This window comes from Peromyscus californicus, unplaced genomic scaffold (genome assembly GCF_007827085.1).
Source record: "Peromyscus californicus insignis strain IS unplaced genomic scaffold, ASM782708v3 Scaffold_7__1_contigs__length_154581171, whole genome shotgun sequence".
NCBI lineage: Eukaryota > Metazoa > Chordata > Mammalia > Rodentia > Cricetidae > Peromyscus > Peromyscus californicus.
In genome coordinates this window covers 101,260,601-101,286,368 of record NW_026294595.1, presented here as the reverse complement: position 1 = coordinate 101,286,368, position 25,768 = coordinate 101,260,601, and the positions used below count along the sequence as shown (strand labels likewise).

General features: G+C 37.1%; 1 protein-coding gene across 5 annotated transcripts in view; it reads left to right on the top strand.

Moving 5' to 3' along the window:
- The window catches only part of Trpm7 (transient receptor potential cation channel subfamily M member 7), a 98,930-nt gene that overhangs the window by 58,879 nt on the left and 14,283 nt on the right, over window positions 1–25,768 (top strand). For 3 of the 5 annotated variants that reach the window (XR_008214845.1, XM_052723048.1, XM_052723050.1), the window contains exons 20-29: window positions 1,858–1,986; window positions 4,442–4,720; window positions 5,792–5,966; window positions 8,000–8,126; window positions 10,170–10,354; window positions 12,538–12,670; window positions 14,007–14,719; window positions 17,179–17,246; window positions 20,170–20,263; window positions 23,567–23,637. Coding sequence is in view for 4 of the 5 variants with exons in the window: in XM_052723048.1 (XP_052579008.1) it covers window positions 1,858–1,986; window positions 4,442–4,720; window positions 5,792–5,966; window positions 8,000–8,126; window positions 10,170–10,354; window positions 12,538–12,670; window positions 14,007–14,719; window positions 17,179–17,246; window positions 20,170–20,263; window positions 23,567–23,637 (1,974 nt within the window). In the remaining variant the exon portion in view is untranslated. Of the gene's footprint in view, window positions 1–1,857; window positions 1,987–4,441; window positions 4,721–5,791; window positions 5,967–7,999; window positions 8,127–10,169; window positions 10,355–12,537; window positions 12,671–14,006; window positions 14,720–15,373; window positions 17,152–17,178; window positions 17,247–20,169; window positions 20,264–23,566; window positions 23,638–25,768 lie in introns of those variants that run through there. The other 2 variants (XM_052723049.1, XM_052723051.1) reach the window with 2 other exon arrangements.

Here is a 25,768-nt window from a genome sequence, read left to right as displayed (position 1 = left end):
GCATGGTGTTTTTAAAAGATACTTTTTGGGGCGGCGGGCGGTTCATGACAGGGTTTCTCTGTGTAGCTCTGGCCGTCTTGGAACTCATTCTGTAGTCCAGGGCTGGCCTCAAACTGAGTGAAATCTACCTGCTTCTATCTCCCAAGTGCTGTGATTAAAGGCATGCACCACCACTGCCCAGCAAAAAGTTGCTTTTTAGAAAACTTTTAGTCTGGAATCCATATTAATCTTCATATAATTTAGATCACTGAAAATACATTCCTTATTAAAAGAGCATTACATTTGGCTTACTTCATGTAAGCTGCCAATGTCTAGAATAATAAGCACTAACAAATTTTAGTACGGATTAGAAATTAAAATTTTATTAAATAATGTAATAAGCATACACCTTTCTAAAAGGTAACAAGTATAAGCCGATTGTGGTGGCACATGCCTTTAATCCCAGCAGGTGGATCCTTGGGAGTTCAAGGCCAGTTTAGTCTACATAGAAAGTTTCAGGACAGTCTTCAAAAAAACAAACGAAAAGAAGGTAACTTGTAAATTTTCTACTGAAAATAAAGTTGTGAATATAGCCCAGTAGTAGAATATATGCTTAGCATGTGTGAGGCCCTGCATTTAACCTCCAGTACTTGATGGATATGGGGAAAAAATCGAAAGTAATGCTGGCAGTTGGCAACATGGCTGTAAAGATAGTGAAGAACCAAATCCACAGTGTTGCTTTCTGACCTTCACATGTGCACTGTGTGACACACACACACCCCATAAGCATCAAACACACACATCATAAGAAAAACAAAAATAATGCTGAAAGGTCAACTCAAAACAATAAACTTTGTACTTTGTGTTTTAGCGTTGTGCATATAGCACACAGAAAGGTTCAGAAATAAAAATCTGCTTCTTTAAGATGGAAGGCAGAGAGTAATCCAGATGATCACTCTCATGGCTTTATTTACAGTGGCCATTTCTTTAGTCATGTGCTCCATTGCTTTCCTGCATTGGCCTTTCTCTTAATCTGTAGAAATAATGTATTGACAAAAGCATAAATCCATAGACGAATGTATCCATATGTTGAAATGTAGTTTTTACTCATTGTTGGTTCTCTAGTTAGGAACATCTAGTTGACTGTCTTGTTGGCATCCTGTAGGAAGGAACATGTCTGAAGAAACGCATGAAATTAGCCTCTCCTGCAAACCACAGGCTTTATCTGAGATGATTTGGGGTTATTTGAAACAGGGAGGGCTTCATGTAGCCAGACTGATCTTGAACTTGCTATGTAAGCAAGGCTGGCCTTGAACTCTTGATCCTCCTGCCTCTACCTCACAAGTGCTGGGCTTAGAAATTCCTGATGCTTGTATATGTTGGCATGTGCCACTGTACCTTGCTTGAGAGAGTGAGTTTTTATTGCCTTTCCCAGGAAAACAGCAATGGTGTTTGTTCACTTTTATCAGTATTAGACATTTGCCAGAGTTGACAAATGGTCTCATGTTAGGATGAATATTTGAGTTTGTTCATTGCTTTCTCATTCAAATTCACACCTTATTATCCCCAGATTAATTTATTGCGTTTCTTCTGTATATGAAAATTTCTTGTTCCTTCTAGATGGAGATAATGCAAACACCTCTATTATCTGATCCCCAAATTCTGCCCCACTAATGGAAATAATGAGAATTGCTTACATTTGCATTTATGTGAGTGGCTGCTTAAAACAGCCAGCCCAGGTTGCCACATGTATATCTGTCTTTACATTTCTGTAGCCTTCCATAGCTCAAATTAGATTTTGTGTGTACATGAAAATATCCATAATGTTTTATTTTGTAATCAATTTTATTCATGTAACTTTTATTTCTCTTTTATTAGTTGGCATACTTAGGATTTCTGATGCTTTATACATTTGTAGTTCTTGTACAAATGGAACAGTTACCTTCAGTTCAAGAATGGATTGTTATCGCTTATATTTTTACCTATGCTATTGAGAAAGTCCGTGAGGTATGTCTACAGTTTTTCTTACCAGTAACTTACGTATGCATGCAAGATTGTTTAATTTTGTTGTGTGTGGTTATGTTACTGTAATTTCAATAGTGATACATAGAAGTCTGGAGCATGTTTAATTTTGCCATTATGAAAACCATGGTTTTAAAAAAAAGTGGTTCAACTGGGCGGTGGTGGTACATATTTTTAATCCCAGCACTCTGGAGACAGAAGCAGGCAGATCTCTGAATTCAAGGCCAGCCTGGCCTACAAAGAAGTTCCAGGATAACCATGGCTACACAGAGAAATCTTCTCTCAGAAAAACAACAAAGTGTTTATTAGTAACTTATGTTCACTTTGCCACCATTACAAATATAATAATTTGTCTCAGAAACAAAGCATAGGTTTTCTTTTTTATCTTACTTCCTCAAGTTTTACATGATCTCTGACACTCCTCAGAAATAATGACTATGCATGTGAGTAGTCAGGTAAATAAAAGGTAGGTTTCCATTGGGCACTTATGCTGTATACCCACTCAAGTGTCCTGTGTTGCCCCTAGTCACCAGTTGGGTTTATTTCTGTGTCTCTTATTTTTCCATTTTAAAATTGTCAGCTTTATAACACCCTAAGTTGGGAGAGGGAGGTTCTTTCCTTAAAACAAACAAACAAAAAGCTTAAGGTGAGGGATGGTGGTGTACATCTGTAATCTCAGCATTGGGAAGCAGGCTCAATGGTTTAGATGTTCAGGGTCATCCTCTGCTATACAGTGGATTTGAGGGCCTATCTGGGCTACTTGAAACCCTGTTTCAAAAATAAAAACAAATAATTTATTTACTTGTTTTTTTTTTTTTTTGGTTTTTTTTTTTTTTTTTTTTGGTTTTTCGAGACAGGGTTTCTCTGTGTAGCTTTGTGCCTTTCCTGGGACTCACTTGGTAGCCCAGGCTGGCCTCAAACTCACAGAGATCCGCCTGGCTCTGCCTCCCGAGTGCTGGGATTAAAGGCGTGCGCCACCACCGCCCGGTTACTTGTTTGTTTTTTGAGACTAAGTTTCTCTGTGTGGCTTTGGAGCCTGTCCTGGATCTCACTCTGTAGACAAGGCTGGTCTCAAACTCAGAGTTCTGCCTGCCTCTGCCTCCTAAGCGCTGGGATTAAAGGCCTGGCTATTTACATTATTTTATTTTATGTGTATGAGTGTTTTAACTGTGCTTGTGTCTGTGTATGATGTGTGTGCCTGGTGCCCATTGAAGCCAGAAAAGGGCATCAGATCTCCTAGATGAGTTGAGGTATGTGCTGCCGTGTAGGTGCTGGCAATGAAACCTGAGTACTCTGGAGGAGTAGCCAGTGTTCTTTACCACTGAGCCACCTCTCTAGCCCAAAAGACTTTTTTTTTTTTTTTTTTTTGGTTTTTCGAGACAGGGTTTCTCTGTGTGGCTTTGCGCCTTTCCTGGGACTCACTTGGTAGCCCAGGCTGGCCTCGAACTCACAGAGATCCACCTGGCTCTGCCTCCCGAGTGCTGGGATTAAAGGCGTGCGCCACCACCGCCCGGCCCAAAAGACTTTTTTATGTTATGAATGTTTTGTTTGCAATGTATGAATATGTACTATGTGCATGCCTGAGTATTTTCTATTTAGACTAGTAGCTATATTCTTGTAACACACTTGTGAGTAGTTCTAAGTTACTCCATGTCTGAAGAAGTAGTTAGGCATAGTATTTCCCTCCTGCTTTGCTACTGCATGTGTTTTTGAAATCTATTATTTTGTCAGCATGATTGAAATTAATTTGTTTCATGATAACATATTCATAACACTTTTTGCATGTATTTGTGAATATAGTACTATTTGTATCTGCCTTTAGTGGGAAGGGAAATTGCCTGAGAGGAAAGCAAAAAAAGCAGGCTTCACTATTGGGGAACACTTTTATTTTGTAGCCATGAATATATTACTCAAAAGGTAATTGTTTTAATTACTTGGGTAGTAAATATTTTTAATAAGTTAGATATACACAGCTACTTCAACCATTGAATTACTTATTTTCTGCAAATAAGGCGTCTTTGGAATGTACTACCAGTGTGTTCAAATACTGCTTTGATTTGAAAAGAACATTTCAAAAACATTCCACATTCCAGCTTCCTATTTACATCACCTTGTTGAGCAAGTCATTCATTTATAAGAAGACTTTTTTTGTTTGTGTGTTTTTTGGTTTTTGTGACAGGCTCTCACTATATAACCCTGACTGCCAGTTCTGCCTGTCTCTGCCTCCTAGGTGCTGGGATTAAATGTATTTGCCACCATGCCTGACCCTGTAAGGAGTCTTTTACCTGTTATTGTACTGTTTTATTATTAAGTACATTGTCAGATACAAGAGATCTCAGATACTTTGAAACTAAAATTCCTCTGTGATGTTATAATTGGATTGTATATGTGTTTTAATAGGAAGAATTTAATTTAACTTTTTTCCTTGCTAAACCTTTAGGTCTTTATGTCTGAAGCTGGGAAAATCAGCCAGAAGATCAAAGTGTGGTTTAGTGACTACTTCAACGTCAGTGACACAATTGCCATAGTTTCTTTCTTCATTGGATTTGGACTAAGATTTGGAGCAAAATGGAACTTTATGAATGCATATGATAATCATGTTTTTGTGGCTGGAAGATTAATTTACTGTCTTAATATAATATTTTGGTATGTGCGTTTGCTAGATTTTCTAGCCGTAAATCAACAGGCAGGACCTTATGTAATGATGATTGGAAAAATGGTAAGTTGAAATGTCTGCTGATATGCATGAATTAATTGTTTCTTTAAAATTATAAAAACATTTTAATATAGCTTTACTTGGATCCACAAAGATCTCTTAGTTAGGTTTATTTGCCTCATACTCTGAATCTGCCATTCCTTAAGCTTACTTCATCAATGTGTGTGTGTGCTTATGTGGAGTGGGTTTGTGGTGTGTGGGTGTGTGTATGCATACGCACATCTGTAGTGGACAAAAGATGACATTAGATAGCTTCTGTTAGCCTTCATCTTATTCCTTGCAGACAAGGGCTCTCACTGACACTAACTTTTCTTCTTCCCTTCCTTCTCTCCCTCCCTTCACTCTCTCCTTTGCAGCCTCCATCCGTTCCTCCTCCCTCTCTCTGTTCTGTTCCTACCATTTTTCTTTAATTTTGAGATAATTATAGATTTCACATGGAGCTGTGAATCTATAATAATAATATTAATATAATTAATATAGAAATAATAATAATCCCAGTAGCCTTTATCTTGCTTCCTCCAAAGGTTACATCTTCATTTTTTCCATTTAAGCTTTATCTCATATGTTCTTGGCCTCTTATCTATACTGTACTCACAGGGGCTTTTATATTTCTTTCTATTGAAGATTTGCGTGGTGGTATGTCTCTAGTCCCACCTTCTGTGATGTGAGCAAAGTACAGATATATGAGGCAATGTAGAAGAAAGTCTGCACCTCCATTGTTAATTGACAAGCTTTAAAAGTTGGCATTTACTGAAATTAAGTCTCCAAATTTACCCATGTAACTATAGTTTTTGATATATTTGTCAGATAGGCTATATTTTGAACTACTGATACAGTTTATTATACAGACAAAGACACCTGTGACTTGCTTGGCTTCACTGGTCATTTTAAAGTACAATCTCATAAGGTTTATGTAGCAATAACATTTTCCTGAATGCTATTATCAGCAATAAATGGAAACTCAAATATTCTACTATCTATTTCAACATTAGAAACACTTTTTAGGATGAAATTTGTTACAGGAATTAAATTTTCTTGTGTCTTAACAGTGACTTTGTTTTTTTTTTTAAACAGGTGGCCAATATGTTCTACATTGTAGTGATAATGGCTCTTGTATTACTTAGTTTTGGTGTTCCCAGGAAGGCAATACTTTATCCTCATGAAGCACCATCTTGGTCCCTTGCTAAAGATATAGTTTTTCATCCATACTGGATGATTTTTGGTGAAGTTTATGCATATGAAATTGATGGTAAGGATTTTTGTTTGCAAAATCATCTTTTGGTTATCTTATAAAGTCAGAATTGCATTCTAAAAGTATTGCATATTTTCCTTACAATAGTTAACAGTAGAAAAAGCAAAATACGGATTGAAAAGTGTTTTGAAAGCTGTTCAACCATATGTAGTAGGAGTTTGTCCTACATTCTTAGACAGTGAGGATAATTATTAACTCACAAATAGAAAGTTTCAGAAGTAGAGTAGTGTTTAGGGTTGGTTAATTCATAGCTAAGGACTAATAGAGAAAGAAATCTCTTTAGAGGAGAAACCTGTCTTTCCATCCTACTAGTTTATGTCAACTCTTGACTACTTCTCTCTTGAAAGGTTACCTCTCAAGGGATGAGGGTATCTAGACCAAGTTAGGGTGGATTGGTGTTGGATCAAGCACAGTGTTACTGACAAAAGTAATGGTCCTATGTGAACATGAAAAAGCTTACATGATGTTAGCTTTTTAAGGGGATAATTGATTTTTTTTTCAAGTTTATATCAAAATTTTGAAAGCCTGAGTAAACTAATAAATGAAGCATTCCTCTCTGTTCAACCCTTTCTTAGTAAAAGCATTATGTCTGTTACACATTTCTGCGAGATAATTTTTGAGCATGGCTGATTGGTAATAGCTTTCAGGGTGTGCTGACCTCTGCGTCTGAGCTGTAGAGTGCACTGTGTATTCTCGTTCTCTCTCTCTCTCTCTCTCTCTCTCTCTCTCTCTCTCTCTCTCTCTCTCTCCATTCTTCCCTGCCCCACACTTACATCTCTCAACACACCCCTAGTGGCTAAAATAGTGATGCTTTGTAAACCTGTCAGAATGTTTATTTGATGGCTTCTCGTTCAGTGTCATTTTTCAGGGTTTTGTTGCCTGCTATTTTTCTAATGATGTCTTACTGTGTGGTTGTTATAAAACATGTTTTTTCGAGACAGGGTTTCTCTGTAGCTTTGGAGCCTGTCCTGGACCTTACTCTGTAGACCAGGCTTGTCTTGTCTTGTCTTGTAGATCCGCTTGTCTCTGCCTCCCAAGTGCTGGGATTAAAGGCGTGCGCCACCACTGCCAGGCTGTAATACACCTTTAAAATCCCAACGCTTGTGAGGCAGAGACAGGATATCTGTGATTTTGAGGCCAGCCTCGTCTACATAGTGATGATGATGAGAACCTCAGTTATATACACATTTCAAAATAGTGACTAAATACTAACTGTAAGTGTACTATAATTATATATATAGAATTATCTCTAATTCATGACGGTTTCATCCCTTCCCTACCAATTAAATCTTGTGTTATTTATTGTAACTGTTTTGGATATTAAAACTGTGCCCTTCCTCGCTTGTGTTTAGCTATGTCATAGTTTTGAAAAGATTTCAGGTATAAGTAATAGAGAACAAGGAATTCAAATCTAGTCATTTTAAAAATATATATTTGTTTGTCTGTGTGTGGGCATGTGCCCCTAAGTGCAGGTGCCTGTGAAGGCCAGAAACATGGGATCCATTCAAAGCTGCAGTTATAGGTGGTTCTGAGTCACCCAACCTGGGTGTTGGTAACTGAACTCAGATCCTCACTTTTAACCATTTAGCCATCTCTCCAGATCCCAAATCTAATAATTATATTTAAAGTGTATTTTAGTACTCTTTGGAGGTGCAATGAAGTCTGTAACTTCATAGGGTTTACTATAGAGCTGTCATATACTTTTTAGGTTTAGATATTTTTCTCATGTAAATTTAAAATTTCACTGTATCTAGGGGTTTTTATCTGCCTTTACCCTCAGTCTAAGCCTGACTTCGGAGAGATATAACCTGTAATACCCCTTGTTCATATGTCATGGTGTGGCAGAACAGAAGGCCCCACAGCCCTCAGTGTTGGAGTCCTTGTAAAGCAGAGCTCCAGTGGCCACATCTCAGAGATCCTTGTCATTTAAACTCTTAAGCAGATTTGCATGTGCTCAGCATTTTCTGTTGAGACAAAGAACCTGAAACACTGAACTATTATATTTAAAATTCTTTTCTCTCTTCCCAAAGTGTGTGCAAATGATTCCACTATCAAGGAAATCTGTGGTCCTGGCACATGGTTGACTCCATTTCTTCAAGCAGTCTACCTCTTTGTACAGTATATCATTATGGTTAATCTTCTTATCGCATTTTTCAAGTAAGAATTTTATTCACTTATATTTATTTGGTACACAGTTCACATTTTGAATGAGATACTGTATTTTAAAAATCTCAATTTTATTGAAACTTAAAGTATTAAATTATTTTTTAAAAATTACAAATAAGACATGAATTTTCAAATCAAAGGAATTCTAAATGTTAGGTTTTATTATTTTCAACATAAAATTCAAGTGTGTGTGTGTCAGTCAGTCAGTCAGTCAGTGTGTCAGTGTGTGTCACATTCATGCAGTGCCCACAATGACCAGAAGGGAGCATCAGATCCCATGGAACTGGAATTACAGACTGTTGTGAGTGCTGAGACCCAAACTCTGCGAAAGAGCAGCCGGTGTTGTTAACTGCTAAGCCCTCCACCTTATTTTCAAAGAAAGGGTCTCACTGACTCTGGACGTTGTCAGTCTGGTCAGACTGGCTAGCCAGTGAGCCTGTGTGGTCTGCCCATCTCACCCCTCAACATGTACTTTGTTTATAAATATAATCTTCTGGGAAACAAAAAAGAGAAAAGACTGGGTACTTATTAACAAGTCCAATGACCTGAGTTGATTTCCTAGGAACTACATGGTGAGGAGACCTCTGCGCATGACACACATAGGAAAAAAAATTTTAATTAAATTAAATTTTTTAATTTTTACCTGAGATTTTTCCTAGGTTGCTAGAGAATTATAGAAAAACACAGTACTTATCAGTAATTACAAATGATGTCTAGGTGACATCCATAAACCATTTTGGTGAATGTATAAATTGTGGTTCTCAAAGTAATCTTTGTGTACATGTATTATTTTTTGTTTGGTTGGGTTTTTGTTGTTGTTGTTGTTTAAGACAGAGTTTCTCTGCAGCTCTGGGTGTCCTGGAACTCACAGAGATCCTCCACCTGCCTCTGCCTCCCAAGTGATGGGAGTAAAGGTGTGCGCTACTACACCTGGAAGTTTTATATTTTTTAAAGCAAAACTTCATGTTTATTTAACAGTTCTTAACGTATGTCATTCTCCATGATCTAGACCATATTTCAAGCCAGTGTATTTAACTGCTCAATTAGATTATAGTTTTTTGCTACAAAACATTTCTTCAAAATGTATTTTTTCCCTGTCTCTCTAAATGTTCAGAACTGTTTAGGATATATACTTCTAGGGCTTTTGGCTTTAAATCAAAATAAGGCTGTATCCCTAACTTCCTGCTGATACTTAGTATTATGTTTCTTATTAGTTTCTAATTTTGATAGTGTATAAAAGAAACTAGATTTTATTTTTACTAAATTAGTATTAACTATCATTTATTTTTTAAGTTAGAGTGTCTTTCTGTAGCCCAGACTAAACTTAATTTTTGGGGGGTAGAGGTGTGTGTATGTATGCGTGTGTGTTCTGGTCCGTGCACACATAGAGGATACCAAGTTTTCCTCTATAGCTGTCCATCTTACTCCCTTGAGACAGGGTCTCTCACTGAACCTAAGGCTTACCATTTCACCTAGGCTGGCTGTCTGGTACAATCTTAGGAGGCATTTTCTCAGTCCCACAACACTGGGGTTACATGCATGCGCAGCCACACCTGATTTACACATGGGTGTCAGAGATTTGAATTCAGGTTCTCATGTTTGCATATCAAGCATTTTGTTTGTTTGTTTGTTTTTAAATTTGTGTTTTGAGACAAGGTCTTTCTCTGCATAGCCTTAGCTGTCTTGGAACTATGTAAACCAGGCTAGCCTCAAAGTCACAGTTATCTGTCTACTTCTATCTCCCAAGTGCTAGAGTTAAAGACTGTTCTATCAAAAAAAAAAAAAAATGTTTTATCCATTACATAAAATTTTGTAAAAGCCTCAAGTTACTCCTTTCCTTCCCATTTTTCTGAGGTCCTTATTAAGGTCCTCAACAATATCAACCTTTTGTGTGGCATAAATTTGTTATAGTTACTCATTTACTTTTCTTCAATGAAAGTGTACTCGAGTATGTAGTGCAAAATTAAAGTGAAATATTTAGCATTTAAATTTTCAGGAAATAATTGTTTGCTTTATTTTTGTTCATTATTCTAGTAATGTATATTTACAAGTGAAGGCAATTTCCAATATTGTATGGAAGTATCAGCGTTATCATTTTATTATGGCTTATCATGAAAAACCAGTTCTGCCTCCTCCACTTATCATTCTTAGCCATATAGTTTCTCTGTTTTGCTGTGTATGTAAAAGAAGAAAGAAAGATAAGACTTCTGATGGACCAAGTAAGTGAAAAAAATTTTGGAAAATGTTTTTCTTGCTTCTCAGTATTAAACTTGAATGCTTAGTATTGATTTTACAGACAGCCTGTTGGATTAGTTACTGTGAAAACTTAAAATTCGCCTCAACATAAAACAATTTTAGGTACAATTTGAGTCTTGATTCATTTCAAGTATAGTAGTCCTTTTATATGTCACAAATAAATATTATGTCAGATACAGAGAACAAAAGGTTTTTTTCAGCTGGGTGTGGTGGGTCATCTCTTTAATCCCAATACTTGGGAGGCAAGAGGCAGGTGGATCTCTGTGACTTTGAGGCCAGCCTTGTCTACGAAGTGAGTTCCAGAACAGCCAGGGCTACACAGAGAAACTCTGTCTCGAAAAACAAAAAAAAGAAAAAAAGAAAAAAAAAGTCAGACCTGGATTGGGATTTGCTGTCCTCCCTGCTATTCAGCCTCATCTATATCAGATATTATGAATAACCCATCCTACTTATGTGGGAATTTATGGCTGTATTTAATAATGATGTATGACCACCTTCCCATGTACACAAAATGTGAATCCCTGGAAAGAGGTGGTGTCTCCAAGGACTGACTGATGATTAAAACCCCAGTAACTGGACAGAGGTTGGAATGTTCAGGTCCAGAGCCTAATTACAATTTATTTATCTTGGGCAATCTTTAGTTCACTAAGTAGCTGTTCCTTGCAGCCCCCCTCCACTTTCCACCCTGTGTTGGACCTAACATCCCGACTATAGATAAAACTTTTAAAAATGTGTTAACTTTAACAACACTCTAACTTTCTACCAATCAAAAAGCTAAGTGTCATCAGATCACATAAGATCATAGCTGAGATGTGTGTTCTGTATATTTGAAAAGTGCCTTGGTTTATGACTTTCTCTGTTCTATTACTTCGTGAAACAGCTTCCATGTTTGAACATAGAATTTGCATAATCTAAATCTCTATTTCTGGGCCGTGGTAATTCATATTTGGCTTCGGAATAAACTATTGATCATTTAATTAAAAGCAAACAGTATGATACATAAAAATCAATTTAATATTTAACTTCTTTTGGGGAATGGCACTTAGGGGTTTTTGTTGTTCTTGTTAAAATGGTAGTGCAAGCTGTGTCATTTGACCTCTTCTAAAAAGCCATTCTTTTTTTTTTTTTTTTTTAAGATTTATTCATATATTTTATGTATATAGGTGTTGTGTCTGCATGTACATCTGCACACCAGAAGAGAGCATCAGATCCAGTTGTAAACCACCATGTGGGTGCTGGGAATTGAACTCAGGACCTCTGGAAGAGCAGTCAGTGCTCTTAACTTCTGAGCCATCTGTCCAGCCCCTAAGAAACCATTCCCCCCCACCCCCAAGCTGAGGACCGAACCCAGGGCCTTGTGCTTGCTAGGCAAGAGCTCTACCACTGAGCTAAAATCCCCAACCCCAAGAAGCCATTCTTAACATTCTATAAACAGACAAAATTAATGCATCTTTATATAACCTGAGATAAATCACCTCAGTTGTGCTTAAATTTTTTATGGTTTTATTTCTCAAAATTATTTCTTAAATTTCTCCAATAAGGTACTTGACAAGAGAGCTAAGCAAGAAATAGGAAAGACAAAGTACAAAAAAAGGAATTAAAAGGAGACCAAATACCTAAAACTTGATAGGCCTGGTCTGTATGCCTTTAATCCCAGCACTTGGGAGGCAGAAGCAGGGAGATGTCTATGAGTTCCAGAGGTATTTAGACCCTTATATTGAGAAATCCAAGGGAGTCTGCTTAAGGGGTATAGGCAGTTTATTAGGACATAAATTGGAGAAAACAACTCACTAAACAGAATAGGCAAAATCGTAGGGTCCTGGAAGGCCAGTGTCCTGTCCTACACTGCTCCTGCCGCCTGAGTCAGTCCACACCCGCCAAGCCCACAAGGGAGAGAGTGGGCTAGGCTTACATGCCCCTCAGCTTAAGCTAGCCCCGAGGCCATGCCCTAGTTCATATGTGGAACAGGTACCCACTACAGATCCTGTCTATTAAATAAATAAGTAAGCAAGCTGTGTGGAGAGGCACTGTCCATAAAAATAAATAAGTAGAAAGAGAAAAAGACACAAGAGCTGAAATTTGAAAACCTGGTGGGTAGCCTTCATTGGTTTGTGTTCTAATTTCTTTTTTGCCTTCTCCTCCTTAGAACTTTTTTTAACAGAAGAAGATCAAAAGAAACTCCATGACTTTGAAGAGCAGTGTGTTGAGATGTATTTTGATGAAAAGGACGACAAATTCCATTCTGGGAGTGAAGAGAGAATCCGTGTCACTTTTGAAAGGTAGATAATGCTCTTTAATTATCACTAACTATATGTTAGAATGGATCCTGTTAGTTGATACATGTTCACTGTTCAGTTTATTTTACCAAAAAGTTTTATATTACATATTGAAAAATCAGGTTAGTTCTTTGCATTTATTACATGTAATCCAGTAGATCTCTTGTTACAAGCTTTTATTTTACTTTTCATAAATATTTTTAAATTTTATTTTATTTTTTATGTGTATGAGTGTTTTGCCTGTGTGTGTGTGTGTGTGTGCGCGCGCGCGCATGTGCCATGTACATGCATGCTTCTTGTGGAGGTCAGAAGAGAGCATTAGATCCCCTGAAACTGGAGTTACAGACATGAGACTGGAGTTACATGAGCCACCATGGGGGTGAGGGGATTCAAACCCTAAGTCCTCTGAAAGATCAGCAAGTGCTCTTAACCACCGAGCCACCTGTCTAGCCCCTGACTTACTCTTTAGTGGTGCTGGGAGTCAAGTTCAGACCTCACACTTACTAGGAAAGTGCTTATGCTCTGAGTCAGGTCATCAGCACTCCTGTCTTTTGACATAGTTACAAAGGAGAGAAGAATTGGTGTTCTTAACTGTTCAAGAAGATAAAAATAAAGCTATCATAACTATTTTAAAGCTTTTGTTTTTTTACATTGTTTCTATCTCATGTTAGAAGCATGTGGTATTTGTGTATGACACTGATGGTAGTCTTTTGTATATGTAGTTGCATATACATTTTGTGAGGAGTTGACTCAGATAGCCTATGGAACAAAATTTGTTTGTAAAACTTTGTGTTTTGCCGGGCGGTGGTGGCGCACGCCTTTAATCCCAGCACTCGGGAGGCAGAGCCAGGCGGATCTCTGTGAGTTCGAGGCCAGCCTGGACTACCAAGTGAGTTCCAGGAAAGGCGCAAAGCTACACAGAGAAACCCTGTCTCGAAAAACCAAAAAAAAAAAAAAAAAAAAAAAAAAAAACTTTGTGTTTTAAGCCAGGCATGATGGCGCACGCCTTTAATTCCAGCACTTGGGAGGCAGAGCCAGGCGGATCTCTGTGAGTTCGAGACCAGCCTGGTCTATAGAGCCAGTTCCAGGACAGCCAGAACAACACAGATAAACCCTGTCTCAGAAACAAAAAAAAAAAAATTATTCTCCCTGTGTATGCATGACATGTGGGTAGCACATACGCCGTGGCTTGAGTGTAGACATTAGAGGATAGCCTTGCCAGAGACATTCTCTCCTGACTGGGTTCCTGAGCTTGAACACCAGTCTCCAGTGAGCCATCTCCCTGTCCCATCTACATTAATTTTAACATCTGTAAAATGTCCTTTTTATCACCTTACAGAGTGGAGCAGATGTGCATTCAGATTAAAGAAGTTGGAGATCGTGTCAACTACATAAAAAGATCATTACAGTCTTTAGATTCTCAAATTGGTCATCTGCAAGACCTCTCAGCCCTGACAGTAGATACATTAAAAACACTTACAGCCCAGAAAGCTTCAGAAGCTAGCAAAGTCCACAATGAGATCACTCGAGAACTGAGTATTTCCAAACACTTGGCCCAGAATCTTATTGATGACGTTCCTGTGAGATCTGTGTGGAAGAAGCATAGCGTTGTAAATACATTGAGCTCCTCTCTTCCTCAAGGTGATCGTGAAAGTAGTAATCCTTTTCTTTGTAATATTTCTGTGAAAGATGAAAAAGACCCCCAGTATAACTTGTTTGGTCAAGATTTGCCTGTGATACCCCAGAGAAAAGAATTCAACATTCCAGAGGCTGGTTCCTCCTGTGGTGCCTTATTCCCAAGTGCTGTTTCTCCCCCAGAATTACGACAGAGACGACATGGGGTAGAAATCTTAAAAATATTTAATAAAAATCAGAAATTAGGAAGTTCGCCTAATAGTTCACCACATATGTCATCCCCACCAACCAAATTTTCTGTGAGTACTCCATCCCAGCCAAGTTGCAAAAGCCACTTAGAATCTGCAACCAAAGATCCAGAACCTGTTTTCTATAAAGCTGCAGAAGGAGATAACATAGAATTTGGAGCATTTGTGGGTAAGTTTGACAAACTCTTACTGCGTATTAGTGTTGCTTTTGATGTCAGAAACACTACCTTAGAAAAGTAATTAGCTAATTAATGAAAATATACTGTATGACAGGTGGCCTTGTCATATAGTCTTCTAGAGGAATCAGAAGTAGTCAAAAATAATTGAATTGGGCTGTAAGAGTTCTGTTGTTATATACCTGTTTGGTGCCATTGAATTTAAATATATCTTCAGTTGGATTTGTCAACTGTTAGAAGGATCTGAGTGATTCATGAGTAGTAGATGCTAGGGTAAAAGTCAAGAGGTACAAGAGAGGTTAGAAGCTGCATACTGACACCAATATGAATAGGGCCAATGTGTAATTTCGTATATAAACCAGGACAGTGTTGAAAGTGAGAGGTGCACTACAAGTAATTGTGTTAGGATTATAGGGACAGCACATTCATTCATTACTTAACAGTGATACACTAGGCAATATGATGTTCCTATGAAAAGCTGTTTAATAAAAACTATGTCTGTGTTTGTGGTCTACTTAATTACATATCTAAAGATGAGAACATTTCTAGAAAGATTTTTTTTTTTTTAAGATTTTTCTTTATTTTATGTGTATGAGTTTTTCCCTGCATATATGGCTGTGCACCATGGGTGTGTCTGTTGCCCACAGAGGTCAGAAGAGGATATCAGGTCCCCTGAAAGCAGAGTTAATGGATCGTTGTAAGCTACTACGTGGGTGCTGGGAACTGAACCTGCATCCTCTTCAAGACCAACAAGTGTTCTTAATTGCTGAGCCATCGCTCCAGCCCCCTTTCCTACTTTTATCAGCTACCTTGTGCACTAAAGAACCAGCACAAAGGAGGTACCTTTTAAATTCTTTGCACCTCCTTTTCCACACTGTTCCCTGATCATTGGCTAGTGGGTTAATACCATGTCTCATTTAAGGTTAGCACTCACAGTCATTTATTCTCAGCTCCTTAACCAGTTAGGAGTCTCTGCACTGACTGCTGCCCACTGCCAAAAGACACTTCTCTGACCACGGTTGAGGGCGGCCCAGGTCTGTGGGTACAGAAAGACATTTAGAACAGTTAGCAAAGTAACAGACCTGGGTTTACACTATCAGGCATGGATGTCTTGTGGAGCAAGTCTCAGGTCCATTAGAAAGCAGTTGAATCTACAGCAATCATGCCAGTATTGCACCAGAAAAGACTGGTGCAAAAGAAAAGTCTTGTACTTGTTGTGATAGTTTGAGTAAAGTAATGGGAGAGAAAAAAAACCTGTTTTGACAGTAATCATGTTAATAACATTTATGAAAATTATTTGGCCAGGGAAGTGATGGAGAGCTAGACTTTAGTAATAAAACATAAGTGTGAGGAGAGTATAAAAGGGTAGTTGGGCAATTCCCTGAAAAGCTTAATCATGACAGGAAGAAGAGTTGTAACTGACACTGGTTTTTTATGCTTAGGATGTTTTATTTGGATTTTTTTTTTTTTTTGAGACAAGGTCTAGTTGTATAGCCTATGTTATCCTTGAACTTGGAATTTTCTTGCCTCAGCTTCCCCAGTCTGGCATTATTGTAAGCATAGTCTGTCATACTGGGCAGATGGTTTTGTGTTAAATGGTAATATAGACCTAAGCATATTTAAATGCTGACAGCATGCCATAGAGGAGAATAAAGAACTGAAGAGAGAATATCATAGGGCTAGCTGAGCTCTGTGATTTGGGAGAGGATAGTCTTCTAATTGTCTCCTGATAAAGTGTGAAAGTATTTAACTAGAGAGGTTTTTGTAATAATCTGTTCTTTTAGAATTATATTCATACTATTACAAGGTCTGCCTGAGGCCTTTTGCCTTTTCATGTCTGACTTTGTCCATTGGCTTCCTACTGTAGTCTTTAACTGTTTTTCTAGCTTTCCCAGCCTACAAATTTACCTAGTTGTGGACACTAATGATTTTCTGGAGAATCAGTTAATAAGACCATGTAGAATATCCATATTAAGTCCAACCTGGCATGTTATCTAGGTATTAGATTACTGATATTTACTATTAGCTTATGTGGAGAATTGAATAACATTTCCTCCATTAAATCTATCCCAACCTAACAAAGTCCAGGTTTTTTTTAAATGTATTTGAAGATCGTGTTGCTCCTGCCTCCACCTCCCAAATGCTGGGCTTACAGGTGTTCGACTATGCCTGGCTCCATCTATTGTATATTTCATTATGAAGAGTAAAGTGTCCCCCTTTTCATTCTGAGGTTGACTTAGACTGTTTGTGGTGTTCTCAATAGGAGGCCTTTGTTGTTTGCCATTAGATACCTTCTTGGTAGATATTTTCAGTATGACTTATAAGAAGAACTAAAGGAAAGTTTGCAGAGCCTGAAAACTACTTGAAAGATCGTTTGTTTCTAAGATTTTACTTCATCTAATAGGGAAGAAAAAATTTTCATTGTAACCTTTTTTCCTTTCCCCCTGTTAAGGACACAGAGATAGTATGGATTTACAGAGGTTTAAAGAAACATCAAACAAAATAAAAGAACTGTTATCCGTAAGTGACATTTTATAACAGCACAATTAAATGTAATTTCACTTTTGTGATCATTTCTTCTAAATAGAACTAAACTTTTTTTTCTTCAGTAAAAAGTAGGTTAGCAGAGATTGTCATTGGTATGATTACCCCAGATACTTGAAACTGATATGCTTCAAAGAGAAACATGAAAAAGTTCAAATTAACTTGCATTTTTGTTAACTAAAATAAAATGTTTAACATTTTTCTTTTTAAAAATGCTTTTCCCTGTTCCATTTTCTATGGAGTAATTAATGAGCTTAACTTCTCTTCAGGATCCAAAGTTTATTAGAACGTGATCCTTGCTCTCAAAGAACTTGGAATCTAGACGTAAAAAAGCTATGTATAATGTACATATGTAGAGGATTAAATAAATTCTTATGATGTCTAATGAGTAAATGCAACAACTGGCAAAAAAAAATTTTAAATGTATTTCTTGCCTGAAAATTAGTTTTTATTTCTGTTGCTTTCATAAATTGCCTGTAGCTACTCATCACCTCCAGAACAGTGATGTAGCTACACTATGAGCTCCTTGAAGTGCTTGAACGCCTCTGTCCCTCAAAGAACTTAACATTTTAGAAATGATCAAATGACAAATACAGGGACACAAGATTTGCTCCCAAAGATGTAGCCAAGGATATAATGACTGACATGCTCTCTGAGTCATCAGTCCTCCTATGATCAAAGTGAACTGTGTCGTTAATGTCAGGCATGTTGTATGCTGCCTGCATTGAAGGCAGACTCAGATGCAGTGTACGAAAATGGTGGACATAGCATGCACTAAGTAGATGCTGTAAACTCAGAATGTAGTTGGTGAATATATGCACATTGAGAAGTGATGATTCTGTACTTGTTTTCTATTTGCCTTAAAGTATGAAAATAGTTGTATGATTTTCTTGCTTCAAAGGAGGAACAGCGGGATGATACCTAAAACATAATCATGGTGTATTCAGAGGTGCCTGAATATCCAGTAAGATCTCATTAGTGTATAGGAGTCAGAAGCTCAGCTTAGCCTTCACATAAGCCTGTAAATGAGGCAATCTGTAAGTTTAGTGTACCAGCCCTGAGACTGTTTTTACTCACAGTCCCTCCTCACCCCCATTTTAAATCTTAATGGTAGTTTTGAGACAACCTCATGTAGCCTAAGCTCAGGCTGGTTTCTAAATCCTTAGCTGCCTTGTCTCTACTTCCCAAGAACGGAATTGCAGGCATGTGCCATCACATCAGCCTCTTTGCACAGTATTTTCTATCCATTTTAATTCTGTTGGCATACTTCTAAAGTTCTGAATATTTTCATTATATGTGATGATTTTGAAGGAGAAAGCTAGATAAGTGGGTTGGATTCATTTTAGGTAGCCTTAGCTGGCACATGATAATGAAAAGAGAAAGAGCACAAGAAATAGATTACTGGAGCTAATTTTAGAATTATTGTAGTGGAAGATATGCCATGTGCTGTGTCTTACTTGATTTAAGGTTTTTATTGAACAGGTTCCAGCTGAAGTGGATTTTATAGGTAAATGAAGTACTCTGTGGATATTTATAAGTCTTAGGAAAGCTGTTATAATCTGAAATTATTTAAAATTAGTATATTTCCTTGTCATTTTCTGTTAGTATATGCAAATAATTTACATTAATGTAGTTATATGGCATTATTTTGCTGTTTGAAGCACTTCCTATACGTAGAACATGAAGTTCAGGGTAAGATAACACAGACTATAATACCTAAGTCAAGACTCACAGCATTGCTGTGTAAATTAGCTACAGTGTGAAGAGTGTGCAGCATCAAAGCCAGAGATGCTTAGTTTTTTGAGGTAATATTTTAATTGAATGAAAATAGTAGGTTATTCCAGCAGTAATGTTTTGGTGGTCAAGGTTCGGAAATATTTTAAAGGTTGTACAATAGTGTTATAGTTGATAAAGTAAACAGTATGGGGCTGGAGAGATTGCTCACTGGTTAGGAGCACTTGCTGCTCTCCCAAAGGATCCTGGTACCTACATCACAGTCAGCTCCAGGAGATTCCATGTTCTCTTTTGGCCTCTGTGTGTAGCCACATACATGGCATGCACGCAGACACATACATAAAAATAAATCTTGAAAAAAAAATTGGTGTGATGCCTTTCCCAAATTGCTTAATGTGACTCATTAGTCTGGAAAGAAGAAAATCAGAGAGAGGTAGCTGTCAGATACTAAAATATTTTGTAGCTAGAATAGTTGAAACATAAATATTTAATGAAATGTCATTGCTGTTGAAATAAATCTTGAACAAAGCAATTTAGTAGGAGGGCTGAATTTGAAATTGATGAAGGAAGTGCTTTGTTAGTATAAATTGGAGAATTGGGTAGAAGTTAAAAAAGACTTATGTCATCATGATTTCATAAATTTGGATGAATTCCAGAGCTAAATATAAAAAAATCTAATCATAGAAAATTTTAATAAAAATGTAAAATAATTATTAGCCCAGAAAAGCAGCAGGCCTTTTTAAAGGTATGAGTAATTCAAAACAAAAGGAAAACTTCAGAGAGATTGAAATATCCACGTGTCAGAACAAATTCAAAGAGAAATTAAGGTTTGACACACACCTACAAAGCAGTATGTATTAAACCATGGTGGTGTCTACTTTTTTTCTTTTTAAAGTAATAATGGTTTTGGTTTCAGTTTTCCCCAATTTTCTATATTTTCCCAAACATCTTGAGAATCTGTATTAGTATAGAAAGGATTCATTCAGATGAGTAGGTAGTTTCAAGTATTTTTGAGATTCACACTAAGTAACCAGATCTCTGTTACATACCTTTTAATGCTGAAGTAGAATAAAGCATATTGAGGTAGATCAAAAGAATTTCTATGTTGAACAATGACCTGAAATTCAATTGTTTTTTAAATTTATGTATATATACATCTATACAGACTGATACTCCTTCTGAAAACACTTTGAAACATGTAAGTGCTGCTGGATATAGTGAGTGTCACAAGACATCTGCTTCTCTTCACACAGAACAAGGTGAGTGTTTTGACCTTATGAAATCTGTTAGCAAACATACTAAGTTTTAAGTATGTATTTGCCAAGTACCTTAGTAGTAAATGGTATGTGAGTCAAAAGTTGAAAATCCTGGTCGATAATAGTTAATATAACCTTGGAAATGAGTAATATAATCCTTACATTTATATATAATATATAATCAGATGAAAAAATCAGATGAAATTTAAAGGTCTTTTGAATCTAATCTGAACATTTGCAGAATGTATCAGTTCTTCAACACATTTCTAGTTTAACTTGGTTAAATTCTGTTGAAATTAAAATACACTTTGAAAAATTACTACCTCTCATCCAACCACACATGGAACCACTATTATTTTTGTCTGTGTTTAGCCATTATATCCATTTTTTGGCCTGCAAGTCATATGCAGCCATGGATATATGGACAAATACAGGCCAACACAAACTAGTAAATAAAGCATAAGAGTTTTGATTTTTTTTTAAAACTTAATTATGCAATTCTTAAACATGAACTTGGTAAATGACTACATTATATCACAGTGTCAAAGGTTGGTCGTGTCTGCTAGTCTTTATGCTTATGCAGTCATTTATAACAATATGTTTTCCTATTTCTCATAATTTATACAAAAATAGCATATTGTTCTTTTCTACTATTAATTTTTCATTTTCTGTATCATGGTGATATTCCCATATCAGATATTTTCTTCTTTTTTTGTTGTTTGTTTGGTTGTTTGAAACAAAATCATGTTTCCCAGACTGGCCTCAAACTCCCTGTGTAGCTGAGGGTGTCTTGAATTCCTGATTCTTCTACCTCAGCCTCCTAGGGCTGGGATTACAGATAGGTCACCATGCTTAGCATCCTTGTTTTTGAGACCAGGCTTCACTGTAGCCCAAGCTGGTCTCAAACTTTTAGACTCAAGTAGTCCTCCTGCCTCAGTGTCCCTTGTTCTTGTACTACAGGTGCACACCACCATACCTGGCTTTGTTTTTGTATAAATGCCTATAATTGAGAGGTTGAATAATTGTGAAGTTTTCCTTTTAAAAGCAGTGCTTTTTTTGTCCCCTCACCATCACTTTTTAATCTCTGTCTGTCACTGAGTTCAACAGTGTATATTACTGTAGAAATTCGGGTTGGCTTGGCAATCAAATAATTACTGCAGTGAGTGACAGTAGCAGATTCAAGCCTAAAAATCATGTCAATAGCTGCAGAAAAGGCATTTGATAAAATTGAGCCATCTGTTCATGAATAAAACTTAGTAATGTAAGGATGGAGTTCTTTAATTACAATAAAAGTAATCTGCAAAAACGTATCAAAAATGAATTGTAGCTATTTGTATTTTATATTCTAGTGCTGGAAATAAGGTCAGTAAAAGAAATGATAGAAGTAATTATCAAGGAAAAGGTGAAACTGTCAGTACTTTAGGGTAATGTGTGTATTGTTTCTAAAAATAACACAATTATATTGCTCTGTCTTATTTCATTTTACGTCACATCTCTTAAGTTTGCTGGCTTGCTTTTTTATTTTATTTATTTGTTTGTTTGTTTCTTGAGACAGGGTCTCTCTATGTATCCCTGGCTGTCCTAGAACTTGCTATATAGATCTAGACTGGGTTGGCCTCTGACAGCAATTCCTGCCTCATCCTCTCAAGAGCTGAGATTAAAGGTGTGCACCACTATGCCTAGCTCTTCGCTTTCTTAACTAAGTGTAGACTAAACTCTTTTTTCCCACCATTTTCAGACTGAACACATACACACAAATACACAAGCCTTCACCCTTTCTCACTAGTGTGGTCATGTCACGAGTTTATTTAAATCAGCATCCTAAATTCTTTGATACTTAACTAAATTTCTTTGAGATACTCAGAGTAGCATATATTCTATCATTTTCAGCTTACTAAAAAAGTTTTTCCCTGAGTTTTAGAATATGTTTCAACTTTCTGTGAGAATGGGTCTTCTTATGGCCCTTGAACTCAAGGCATTCATCCTGGCTCAGTCTCCTAAGTGCTGAAAGTGAAGGAGTGTGCCACCATGACTAACTTTTCTCTGTGCATTTGGCATAGAACTTTTTTTCTGAGATTTTTCATTTCTTGATCTTTCAAAAAAAAGTTCATTTAGGATTTAAAAGAATGATTGTGACAACAAGGATATCATCTTAAGTCAAGAGTGGGAAGAATAATATAGCACTCTTTATTATTATCAGAGTAAAACATTAGGAACAGAGCACTGTCAACCGGTAGTTTGTCTAGCTTCGTTATTATACATCTGTACTGTGAAATTAAAGTTAATATGAAAAAAAAACCAGGTGGGCTGGAGAGATGGTTCAGCCATGAAGGGCACTGGGTACTCCTAAGAGGATCCAGGTTTGATTTCCAGAACCCACATAGTGGCTCACCACCATATGTAACAACAGCCTCAGAGAATCTTAATTAACTTTAAAATTTTAATGATAATAAGACCAAAGTCAGGTAGATCTCTGGGAAGCAAGTGTGTTTTACATAGTAGGTTCCAGGCTAGCCAAGGCTACAAAGTGGGACCCCCTTCTAAAGTAATAATAATAAATAATAATAATAATGATAGAGAAACTCTGTGTACTTCCATGGAACATCTCAGAGCTTAAAGTTAAAAACCTAACCAAACCATGCACAGTATCATAACCAAAAGTTACGGATACTTGGGTGGCAGAGGTAGTAGGATCATTTTTAAGCTCAGGACAGCCTGAGCATCATGCACAGACACCTATATCTGAAAACAAAACCACCTAACCATTTAAAAAAAAAAAGGTACCCTTAAAGTATGTGTTATGCTGCGGTTTATGTAAAGTGGTAGGGGCTATTTAGTACATTACATAAGCTGACTGAAACACTCTCCAGAAAGATGCACAAGCAACAAATAGCCTTGGCTGTCAATAGGGATGATTTGAAAATAGAAGAGGACTTGTTTTATGTTTTGCTTCTTACTGGGTTTTCACAATAAATTGAATAATTTACTTAGAATAAATTTTATGGCTTGGAGATTTATAGGCCTCTTATAACTCTTGGGTTCAGCTTTGTTGAAGAGGAGAAACCATCTTATGAAGGTTATACTCTGCCTAGAAACACTTTGCTTTGTTAGTTGTTTAGCTGGGTAATAGTGGTGCACACCTTTAATCCCAGCAATTGGGAGACAGAGGCAGGTGGATCTCTGTGAGTTTGAGGCCAGCCTGGTTTACAGAGCGAGTTCCAGGACAGGGCTATAGAGAGAAACTTTTGTCTCAAACCCCCCCCCCCCCAAAAAAAAAGTTCAACTGTTTTTTTTATTTTCTCGTAGCAGAAAGCAGTAGTAGAAGAATGTCTACAGAAGATTCCCCAGAAGTAGATTCCAAAGCAGCTTTGTTACCGGTTTGTATATTTCAGTTGAGTAGCATATTGGCAAGAACATATACATACTTACTAATGAATATTTAAAAGTCGTGATTAGTATTTTATGGGCAATTATATCAAGCCTTAAAAAACAGTTTTCCTTAGAAAACTGACCTCAGTACATGGTGACAGTTTTAAGAGTCTCCTCCTGCTGTTGCATGAATCCTAATTGGTCTTAATAAAAAACCAGAGCCGGGTATCAGGATGAAAGCTGAAAGATCAGAGAAGCAGAGCAAGTCACAGCTATCACCTCTTGCCTCACCAAATCCTCAGCCTGAAAGAGCTTGAATTCTGTCTCCTCCCTCTTTATATTCCTTTCTCCACCCAGACTGTCACTTCCTATTTCATCCTTCCTGCTGCTGGGATTAAAGGTGTGAGCCACCACTGCCTGGCTCTTCTTTTAGACTGGATTAATCTCATGTAGCTCTGTGTGGCCTTGAACTTACAGAAATCTAGATGGATCTCTGCCTCTGCCTCCCAAATGCTGGGATTAAAGGTGTGTGCCACCATTGTCTTGCCTCTATGTTTAAGCTGCCTCTGTCCTCTGGTCAAATAAAGGCAACCTTTATTTGCTAAGAGTACAAACAAAATATCACCGCATCCTGTTATGAACATTCAAAAAGTTTACACAGACGAAAAGCAAGACTTCTTGTTTGAATTGAAGCTAATTACGTGAATTCATTCCCAGCCACTTGTGGTAGTGTTTGGTTTTTGTAAACTCTCCTTAAAACCAGGTGAACAACCAAGACCACTAACTTAGGCGAAGGCAGATAAGTATCTAGAAATCAGTGCTCATACAGTTATATACAACAAATAGAACAATAACTTACATGGTTGGGTTGTTAAGAATCACCTTATTAAAGTCAGGTGATATTAATCCCAGCACTTGGGAGACAGAAGCAGGTGGGTCTCTGTGAGTTCGAGGCCAGCCTGGTCTACAGAGCAAGTTCCAGGAGAACCAGGACTGTTATACAGAGAAACCTTGTCTTGCAAACTGGAAAACAAAAACCAAACAAACAAACAAAATGCATGTTATTAAGCAGTTTTGGTTTTTTTTGGTACAAATATACAATCCCAGAACTGTAATCTCAATCCACAGATTGAGGCAGATGATCTCATGTTTGAGGTTAGCCTGAACTACATAGTGAGACCTTGTCTCAAAAAAACAACAAAAAAAGTTGTTTCATTAGGAAAAAGAGTTTGTTAATAGAATTTCACTGTGACAAGTCCTGTTCTCTAGGAGTCTGTGTTGAATCTAAGTTGTACAATACTGCAACAAAGTTCTATTAAGATGATTTCCTAACTACAGAGACTTTATTCAACCTCAATTATTCTATTAAAAATAGAAAAAATTGATTGTAATAATAAAACATTAGGTAAGGAAAAGATACTATTCAAAAATATTAGCAATTTCAAAAATATGTAGAGAAAGAAGTAAAATAGTCAACAGGCATGTTGACACATCTTATAATCTTAGTACTCAGTAGATGTAGATCTCTGGGAGGTCAAGGTCAGCTTGGTCTACAAAATGAGTTCCAGAACAGCCAGGGCCACACCATGAGACCCTGTCTCACAAAACCAAAAAAAGAAAACAGCCGGGCGGTGGTGGCGCACGCCTTTAATCCCAGCACTCGGGAGGCAGAGCCAGGCGGATCTCTGTGAGTTCGAGGCCAGCCTGGACTACCAAGTGAGTCCCAGGAAAGGCGCAAAGCTACACAGAGAAACCCTGTCTCGAAAAACCAAAAAAAAAAAAAAAAAAAAAAAAAAGAAAACAACAACAAAAAATACTTTGTGATATAGAACACATGCCTGTAACCCTAGTACCTGGGGACAAAGACTGGAGGGAGCATGTTTAAGGTTAGCAAATTCCAGACCAGCTTTCCTGGCTACACAGTAATGGTCAAGATTAAAGACCAGATGTAACAGGTGAGGCACTCTGAAGAGAGATTTACTAAGTAAGGCCAGAATGCAGCACATTTAGATGGAAAAGAAAAAAAAAAGACCAGGGAAGTACCTCTAATTGGCTGTGAGAAAGTAGAATTTCAAGAACTGTAAATGAATTGCGATTTTCTAAATTAATATATAAAAATTCAAATTCACAAAATATGAA